We start from the raw sequence: 10547 nt of genomic DNA, 5'->3' as shown, positions 1-10547 counted from the left end.
AGACCAAGTTGACTGTTAAAATTGTATTTGTATTTTTATTCTTAGAAAAAATTGTTGAGCTTTATTTTGAAGGCTGGAAAGATAGTGGAAACAGGAAGCGGGTAACAGGAAGTAGGAAGTATAGAGAAGACCTGAAAACAGAGAAAGAACATGGCTGCAGTTGTATGGTTTCTCTTGTTAAAATCCAGCGTAATCCTTCATATGAATCCCTCAGAAAGCAATGGCTGTAAGTGATATATGTTCTTTACATGTTTGAGAATTGATATTGATTATTTTGATGGGCATTTTTATAAGATTGTACAAATATAATAACTTTATGTGTTGATGCTCATGAGACAACTTTACTTCTTATACTTACCTGTTGCATACCTATTGAATTTACAAATAAATGGTAGGTTGTTTATATTTACCTGTTTTTGTCATAGCAGTTCATTAAGTACATCTTTTGTATTTTCTTTTCTAGTGTCACTCCAATTCAATGTGTCATCCTGACTTGACCTGCTGTGAAAGAAGTCATTAAAGGAGCAAGCTCGCTCACTTCCTGGCTCTTGAAAAGGAGTTTGGCTGGCTATTTATTTATGTTAACACTTTGGAAGTAAAACACATACAGAGAACAGTACAGTGAAAAGCCATGAATTAGAAGGATTTATCCGCCACAGTTATGGAAGCTCAGGCGACAGAAAAAGATGAGAAAGTGTCATCAGTGTTCAGCTCCAAATACACATCCTCCTCCAAGTCTTCCGTAGCCAGCGCTGCTGCTAAAGCTAGAGCAAAAGCCGAAGCTGCCCGAACCAGGGTCACATTTGCACAAAAGGAGTTAAAATTGAAGAAACAGAGAGCCAAATTGGATTTGGAAAAGGCTACATTAGAGGCAGATTTGGAAGCACTAGAACTGGAAAAAGCAGCTAATGCTGCCAACGCAGAGGCTGAAGTTTTAGAAGTTGCAGCAGGGACAGAATGTGAGGCTATGTGCAGCGCCAAAAGTAGCGTCTCACCGCAGACAATAAGACAACGTACAGAGGCCTATTTGGAACATCAGGTTCAGGTCAGCTTTAAAATCTGCCACACCCAATCCAGATAAAGCTCCTCCTCTCCTTAAAGAGAAAGCAGGAAGCCCCTGCATTAACCCCTGCATACCACTGTGATGTCACGTCCACAAGAGATACACAGCAGAGTGAGTACTTACCAGCACTTGAGCACCAGACACATCTGCCTAAGCCTCCCAGCTCACACCCTCAGAACCCCCAATCTTCCTTTAAAACATATTTGGAGCAGGACTCTGCTTCATTCAGACATGCAAGCTATCCAAACCGTTTTACAAGGAACAACACACAGGATTCTTCTACTGCTCCAGCTGCTAACATGGTAGACTTTGCTAAGTATCTCGCCCGCAGGGAGTTGGTAACCACAGGGCTCACTAAAATCGATGACCAGCCTGAGAGCTACAGAGCGTGGGAGCTCTCCTTCCTTAATGCCACTCAGGACTTAGAGTTAACAGCCAGTGAGGAGTTAGGTCTACTTGTAAAATGGCTTGAAAAGGAGTCATCTGAACAAGTTAAAAGAATACGCGCCGTCCACATCACCAACCCTCAAGCTGCACTCGAGTTATCGTGGACCAGACTCCAAGAGTGGTATGCTACCACGGAGGTGATAGAGAGTGCTTTATTTAAGCGACTGGACAGCTTTCCTCATCTCACTTCGAAAGATAACATCAAGCTAAGAGAACTTAGCGACCTGCTCTTGAAGCTACTCTCAGTCAAGGAGAATGGGTACATTCCAGGACTGAGCTATCTTGACACACCTCGAGGAATTAACCCCATTGTTAAGAAGCTGCCACTAAGCTTACAAGAAAAATGTCTGTCTGCTGGTTCACATTACAAAGAACAATACAGGGTTTGCTTTCCACCTTTCTCCTTCTTTGCGGACTTTGCACCCAGACCATGCACCATGCGGACCATGCACCCAGATACTACCATCTCACCCGCAGTGTTTCCTGCAACGGAGTCAGACACAAAGCAGCAAAACAGCTCTCCTGCAGAGGTAACCTCCAGGTGCACTGAGGTCTGCGGAGAAGGTCTCCCAACGCGATCGTGTGCAAAGATATGTTTGGTGCAAGTTTTTCCACAAGGGCGACGAGAACGCTCAGTCAAAATGTATGCCATCCTCGATGACCAGAGCAATCGCTCGCTGGCCAGATCTGAGTTTTTCCAGCTCTTTGATGTCCACGGTAGCCTTGCACCTTACCTGATGAGGACCTGTGTTGGAACCACTGAAATGACTGGAAGGAAGGCATTCAGTTTTCTGATTGAAGCAATGAATGATGAAGTGTGTTTGGACTTACCTCCACTCATTGAATGTAACAAGGTCATGAGCAACAGATCAGAAATCCCTTCACCAGAGGTCGCCCTACCATGCTCACTTGAGATCCGTGGTGCCTTACATCCCAGAGATCGATTCTAAAGCCCAGATCTTAATCCTACTGGGGAGAGACCTCATACGTGTTCACAAGGTGAGACAACAAATCAATGGGCCCCACAACGCCCCTTTTGCCCAGCGTTTGGACTTAGGGTGGGTGATTGTAGGGGAGGTTTGCATCGACAGTGCCCACAAGCCCACTGTATCTGTTTTTAAGACCAATGTCCTGCAGAATGGACGTCCATCTTTTCTGACACCCTGTCAGAATCACATCTGCGTGAAGGAGAGAGTAGGCTACGGCGGGGAGCACAGACACTGTACCTCCACTCATCTGTCCAACTATCCTGCTTCTGGTGTCCTTGCTAAAGACAAACTTGGACAAGATGTGTTTGTGAGAACAGAGAACGATAACAAACCTGCCTTGTCTTTCGAGGACGAGATGAGCAAAACTATTGGATCGCAGCTCTTCCGTTCAGGTCACCCAGACCACGCCTTCCAAATAACCGTGCTCAAGCCCTCTCCAGTCTCCATTCTTTGCAACGTACATTGAACAGAAATCCTGAAATTAAAGAACAGTTTGTTGCTTTTATGGAGAAGCTCTTTGACAACGGACAGTGTAGAGTTGGCTTTGTGCTCGGGAAGGCAAAGTAACTATCCCACGCCTCGAACTATGCGGAGCTGTGCTGGCCGTTGAAATGGCTGAGTTGATCCTCGACGAGCTGGACCACGAGCCAGATGCTTTCAAGTTTTATTGTGATAGCAAAGTCGTCCTTGGATATATTCACAACGACTCCAAGCGATTCTTTATATACGTGCACAATCGTGTTCACCGTATACGCCAGACAACTTCTCCAAAACAGTGGCACTACGTGCCTACAGATCAGAATCCAGCTGATCTGGCCACAAGGTCTGTACCTGCATCAAGACTCACTAACACCATGTCGTTTACAGGACCAAAGTTCCTTCACAAACCACACCAGCTTGAAAAACATGAGTCTTTCGAACTAGTGGATCCTAAAACAGATGTGAATGTGAGACCTCAGCTGACCACTCCTGTTACTTGCATAAGTGAAGGTAAACTTACCTCAGAACGGTTCCAGTGCTTCTCGATCTAGGAGTCTCTGCTGAGAGCAGTTTCCTTCTTGATCCATCAGGCTCGTTCATACAGGACAGACTCATCAGTTACATGTAAAGCACGGGTCTCAAACTCGCGGCCCGCGGGCCAATTGCGGCCCGCAAGACGATATTTTGTGGCCCCCACCTTGATATGAAAGTTTAATGTTAGTGCGGCCCGCGAGTTTTATGTGAATGGCACTTTGCCGCGTTGTGTGTGGAAGGTCCCTTTGTCGCGTGAGCCCGAGCTGAACGAACCTACCAATCACAGTGGGGTATATGGCTCCCGGGGGCGGGCAATCGGCCGGGCTTGATGCAAGCAGAGAAACATTTCACAACAACTATGGCGGCGCCCGTGTAACATCGCATAAGCTTGATTAAAGCTTGATTTATACTTCTGCGTTGAATCGACGCCGTAGCCTGACGTGCACCTCTCCAGAAATGTAACTACACGTCGCGGCGACGCAGCTGTGATTGGTCCAGTCTCTCAGCGATGCTGAGCGGCCAGGACCCCGGACAACCACAGAAAGTTCAACTTCTCTCTGCCTCGATCTTTTCAATGATTGTTCACACAAATCGACTCAGATATATTTTCTCTTTTCGGCATTCCAGTAATGTCAGTAAAAGTTCTGTGGTTCAACAGTTATTAGCTCCAACTCCGCTCAGTTTCTGTTTGTAGTACAAGAAGAAGAAGAAGAAGAAGGAAACTCATAGAGACGCCGCCGCCAACTAGCGGTTTGGTGGTGTAATTGCAGAGCAACACAAACACAGCAGTGGAATGTGACACCAAGTGGAATGACACCAAGTGGAATGAATATACTATATATCTTGTCACACAGCCCCAATCATGTCTTTTTCAAAGCCTGCAGTGAAGAGAAAGGTTGGTGACGAGCACAGACAATTTCAGGAAAAGTGGGAGACGCAATATTTCTTTGTTGTGCACAGGGACACCCCGACGTGTCTTATTTGCACAGAGAAAGTTGCGGTGCACAAGGAATACAACCTGAAACGTCATTACTCAACTAGGCATGCTGAGGAGTATGCAAAATACCAGGGAGATGATAGAGCCAACCGGGTTGCCAATCTTAAAGGTCACATATTATACTCCATTTAAACTAGTTATTATAGGTCTCAGACACCTCCAAACCATGTCTCTGAAGTTTTTTTTTCAAAAAAACAATCAGATCATGCATTCCAGCATGTCTCTATAACCTCTGTTTCAGCCCATTTCCAAAAGTGCTGATTTCTGTGTCTGTAGCCTCTGTCTCCTCCCACTCTGCTCTGATTGGTCAGCGTTTTCTGTCAATCAAACGTCCTCAACAACAGCGTCACCCTCCCCATCCCTCCCGGAGAAGAGAGAGAGAGAGAGAGAGGAGTGGAGAGATAGCAGCTAGAATAAAGTTTATAAACCACTTTAAAGTTTATAAACCAGAAACTTCACCCAGCGCACGTTACCGGAGGAATCTGATCAGAAATCGGCGACACATGATGAACATCTGCGGTCCAGATTCCAGGTTTTCCTCACGGTTTCTCTCAGGTAAATAATACTATTTATATCTCTGTTAGTTAGCTCAGTGTTTACCTCATGCATCAACTCTGTAAACCGTAAACATACACTCTGTTTTACGTCTGTCTTTACAGATCCATCTGTGAGAAATGACCGACAGAATCATCCCAGAGGAGAGCAGACAGCTGAGAGCAGATGGCTCTGTTTACATGGAGATACAAAGCTAACCCGGTAGCATGTAGCTAACCCGTTAGCATGTAGCTACATGCTAACGGGTTAGCTACATGCTACCGCTATGACACGGTGTGTAAACACAGCGACCATCAGGGTGGAAAATAGAAGATGTGAAACAGTAGTCAGTTCATTATTTCTGCTAAAAGATAAATGTATGGAAGATCAGAGTAATGGTATATTATTTACAGTAGTAGCTGTCTCTGTGTTACCATGACTACAGACCACCGGAGCTTAGCTTACCATAGTTTACCAGAGCTGAAGACTTTCTCCTGTACCATGTTAACATAACTGATGATTACAAATGCTGTGAATAATTAATATTGTCATCTGTCTACTCAAATAAAGTTTGACTGTGAAACAGAAATGTGTTGTGTTGCTTACAAGTCACTATTTACTACCTGTAATCTGCTACATGCATGACATCAAATATATATAATATATAAATATCATCTGTTTAAACAGTGTAATTACATAAAGCCTTTGTGAAAGAACATGTTATATTTAGATGATGGGAGTACATGAAGCATGTTCTGCTGGTTCTTGCAGACTAACTGTAGGAGCTACTTTGCTCAAGTTCGGTTGAGGAGGAGAGACAGTGACGCGCTGTGGGGCGGGGTCAGCTACTGAAGGTTCTCTCTGGTTCGACCAGGAAACCCTCACGTGACTTGCATTCTCTAATGACGTCAGAATACAAGGAAAAAAGCGAATTTTTTTTCTGCACCCATTTCCGGACAAACGGAGGAGGAGAAAAAGAGAGAGGATGGTCTTTTATGATACTATGGTGGCCTGTAGACACACTGGGGACAGATATTGATGTTTAAAAGACATGGAAAAGTGCATTTTGCATAATAGGTGACCTTTAAAACATGTCTACTGAGGCAACAAGATTTCTTCAAGAAAGCAACCAAAGAGAATAATGCAGCAGTCGAAGCTAGCTACGTGGTTAGTGAGATGATTGCTAAGGCGGGAAAGCCATTCACAGAAGGCGAGTTTGTCAAAAAGTGCATATTACAGGCTGCAAGTATAGTCTGTCCGGAAAAGAAGGGTCAGTTTAGCAACATCAGCCTTTCTGCCAACACCGTGGCAGAGCGCATTTCTGACCTGTCAAGTAACATTTATGATCAACTGCGTGAGAAAGCCAAATGTTTCCATGCATACTCAGTCGCTCTTGATGAGAGCACTGACACTGCCCAGCTCGCAATGTATGTCCGTGGTGTTGATGACAATTTTGAAGTGATGGAGGAGTTGCTCACAGTAATTCCAATGCATGGCCAGACCACCGCTCAGGAGATATTTCGCCAGCTGTGTGATGCCATTGTGGATGCCAGTTTGCCATGGAAGAGGTTTGTTGGAATAACAACCGAAGGAGCGCCATCAATGACAGGGAGGAAAAATGGACTGGTGGCACTTGTTCAAAGAAAACTGGAAGAGGAGGGTGTGGAGGAGGCCATTGCTCTGCACTGCATTATCCATCAGCAGGCCCTTTGCAACAAATGCCTGAAGTTTGACAATGTGATGTCTGTCGTTGTGAAATGCATCAACCAAATCAGATCCAGGGGCTTAAAGCAGTTCCGTGCTTTTTTACAGGAAATGGAGTCGGAATATGAGGATGTGCTCTACTTCACCGAGGTACGTTGGCTCAGCAGGGGAAACGTCTTGAAGAGATTGTTTGAGTTGAGAGCAGAAGTGAAAGCCTTCATGGAGAAGGATGGGGTGGCTGTTCCTGTGCTAAGTGATCCCAAATGGCTCATGGACTTAGCTTTTCTTGTTGACATCACGCATGAGCTGAATGTACTGAACAAGAAGTTACAAGGCCAGGGGCAGCTCGTCAGTGCTGCCTATGACAACTTGAGAGCATTCTCCACAAAACTTGTGTTATGGAAAGCCCAGCTCTCTCAGACAAACCTTTGCCATTTCCCAGCATGCAAGGCACTCGTGGATGCAGGCACACCATTCAGTGGTGAGAAGTATTTTGATGCCATTGTGAAGCTACAGGAGGAATTTGATCACAGATTTGCAGACTTCAAGACGCACAGAGCCACTTTTCAAATTTTTGCAGACCCCTTCTCCTTCGATGTGCAAGATGCCCCTCCTGTGCTTCAAATGGAGCTCATTGACCTGCAGTGCAACTCTGACCTCAAAGCCAAGTTCAGGGAGGTGAGTGGAAAAGCAGACCAGCTTGGGCAATTTTTGAGAGAATTGCCCCCCAGCTTCCCTGAGCTTTCCCGAATGTTCAAGCGGACCATGTGCCTTTTTGGGAGCACATATCTGTGCGAAAAGCTCTTCTCCACCATGAACTTCATTAAGTCCAAGTACAGGTCCAGACTTACTGATGATCATCTTCAAGCCATACTGAGGGTCTCAACTGCTTCCTCCCTCAAGCCAAATGTGGCTCAGCTATGTGAGAGGAAGCGCTGCCAGGTCTCTGGCAGCAAGGAGTAGGCAAGAGAAGCCATGTTCAGAAGAACCGTTCATGTTCAGAAGAACCCATTCAAGTTAAAGAACTGTTAATAATGACGTTTGAGAAGATTGTTTTTTTTTTAACAACGCTTTTTTTGTGGAATACCTGATGCGGCCCAGCCTCACCCAGACTCTGCCTCCAGCGGCCCCCAGGTAAATTGAGTTTGAGACCACTGATGTAAAGGATGGCATCAGTGCAACAAACCTCGCACTCCAGAAGAGTTGGAAACGGCAAAGCTGGTCATACTCAAGTCTGTCAAGAGGGATGCTTATCCAGAAGAGTATGCGGCACTACAAGAGAACAGAGCTATCCCAAGATCAAGTGCAATCCTGGATCTCGATCCTTTCATGCGTGATGATCTCTTGCGGACATGAGAACGTCTGAGACATGCATCAGTCAGTCCTGAGGTGAAAAACCCAATCATTCTCCCAAAACAAAGTCATATCACAAGATTATTGGTGAGTCATTACCACACAAAGGTGAAACACCTAGGGCGGCAGTTCACGGAGGGCGCAGTCAGGGTTGCTGGCCTGTGGATTGTTGCTGGCAAAAGACTGATAGGTTCGGTTGTTCAACACTGTGTCACATGCCGCAAGCTGAGGGGAAAACTCGAGACCCAAAAGATGTCCGACCTCCCACCAGAACGTCTGAGCTCATCCCCACCATTCATGTATGTGGGCTTGGATGTTTTCGGTCCTTGGAATGTGGTCACCTGACGCACAAGAGGTGGAGCGGCTCAGAGTAAGCGATGGGCCATACTTTTTACGTGAATGAGTACCAGAGCCATACATGTGGAAGTTATAGAGTCCATGGACACTGACAGTTGCATCAACGCCTTGCAAAGGTTTTTTGCATTAAGAGGGCCGGCTAAGCAGCTGAGATCGGATAGAGGTACGAACTTTATTGGAGCCAGTTTTGAACTGGGCATGGGACGAGATGATACAAGCCAAGCCAACATTCTTAAATTCCTTTACGAGACTGGTTGTACGTGGGAATTCACTCCCACACATGCATCCCACATGGGGGGACTCTGGGAGCGCATCATTGGCGTAACCCGAAGGATTCTTGACTCCATGTTGTTGCAATCAGGACATACTAACCTGACTCACTCACCAGGTGTGCCTGTTCCAGCTGGGAGCTTCAATGAAAAGGATCTTTTCAAGTGTCAGTGGAAACAGGTGCAGGTGCTAGCAAATGAGTTCTGGTCCCGATGGAGAAACGAGTATCTCCACACTCTTCAGCCAAGGCGCAAGTGGCACACAGCACATCGGAACCTGGTCAAAGTTCAAGTACGGACAGTTGAGTGGCACCAGTAAATGCCAGACGGGGAGTGTTCTGCCTTGAATGTGTTTAACATGCTAAAAAGACCAAGTTGACTGTTAAAATTGTGTTTGTATTGTTATTCTTAGAAAAGATTGTTGAGCTTTATTTTGAAAGCTGGAAAGATAGTGGAAACAGGAAGCGGGTAACAGGAAGTAGGAAGTATAGAGAAGACCTGAAAACAGAGAAAGAACATGGCTGCAGTTGTATGGTTTCTCATGTTAAATCCAGCGTAATCCTTCATATGAATCCCTCAGAAAGCAATGGCTGTAAGTCAGCCATTCTCAACCAGTGTGCTGCGGCACACCGGTGTGCCACAGAGCGCCATCTAGTGTGCCGCGGAGGCAGTGGTACTAGATTATTTTTTATTATTTAGCAAAGTGAACAGGTAAAACCTAAAGGAGGTAAGATGCCAGCTGCCGTAAAACCAAAGCCTATTGAAGGAGGCTGAGACACGGGCGGACATGGGTCTTGTATTGGGTATAACACATGCGCAGTGTAACTGGAGCTGCGGTCGTGCGTTGCGATCGGTTCAATTTCGGCGAGTGCAGAGCAGATATTACTGCGCATGTGCGGTACCCCGAAGGCGCGTTGATTAAGTGTGACCCAAAATCAAAGGCAAAGAACAAACTGTAAGCAACTTTGAATGCTACTCTGAGTGTCAGCCTCTCACCCATCCCACCACGACTTGATCTCATTATTTCCCAGAGGCAAGCCCAAGTGTCTCACTGAGGGTAAGCAGAATATGTATTTTGGTCATTACAGCTGACAGTGGCATAACACATATCTACAGCCCAGTTTATTATTTGTTGTATCAACATGTTAGGTTTTTTACTCATTTATTTGGGAAGGTGTGCCTCGGAAATGTTTTGACAATCACAAGTGTGCCTTCAGTTGCAAAAGGTTGAGAACCCCTGCTGTAAGTGATATATGTTCTTTACATGTTTGAGAATTGATATTGATGATTTTAATGGCCATTTTTCTAAGATTGTACAAATATAATAACTTTATGTGTTGATGCTCATGAGACAACTTTACTGCTTATACTTACCTGTTACATACCTATTGAATTTACAAGTTAATGGTAGGTGGTTTATATTTACCTGTTTTTGTCATAGCAGTTCATTAAGTACATCTTTTGTATTTTCTTTTCTAGTTTCACTCCAATTCAACGTGTCATCCTGACTTGACCTGCTGTGAAAGAAGTCATTAAAGGAGCAAGCTTGCTCACTTCCTGGCTCTTGAAAAGGAGTTTGGTTGGCTGTTTATCTATGTTAACACTTTGGGAGTAAAACACATAGAGAGAACAGTACAGCCGCGCTCAGCGGCAATTTCGGCAACACTCTCCCCATAAGAAGACAATGACACAGCCGGTGCAGAACGATTTTACTGCTGATCATGTGTGGCCGGCTTTACTGTCTAGCCCCGTTATGACTGTTTGAGTCAACAGCATTAGCCAATCTAGATGACACTCTTACTAGTAAGAATTGCCACAAA

At 45.2% G+C, this 10547-nt stretch overlaps 1 protein-coding gene across 1 annotated transcript; it reads left to right on the top strand.

The window, feature by feature from the left end:
• Positions 1 to 6469: 6469 nt before the first annotated feature.
• LOC141779857 (general transcription factor II-I repeat domain-containing protein 2A-like) lies at positions 6470 to 7711 on the top strand. The gene has a single exon (XM_074654882.1). It carries the CDS (start codon positions 6470 to 6472, stop codon positions 7709 to 7711), a length of 1242 nt encoding a protein of 413 aa, XP_074510983.1.
• Positions 7712 to 10547: the final 2836 nt, after the last annotated feature.

This window comes from Sebastes fasciatus, chromosome 12, assembly GCF_043250625.1.
Source record: "Sebastes fasciatus isolate fSebFas1 chromosome 12, fSebFas1.pri, whole genome shotgun sequence".
In the NCBI taxonomy this organism is placed as follows: Eukaryota; Metazoa; Chordata; class Actinopteri; order Perciformes; family Sebastidae; genus Sebastes; species Sebastes fasciatus.
The sequence above is the reverse complement of the archived record's forward strand: the minus strand, read 5'-3'. Positions and strand labels throughout refer to the sequence as shown.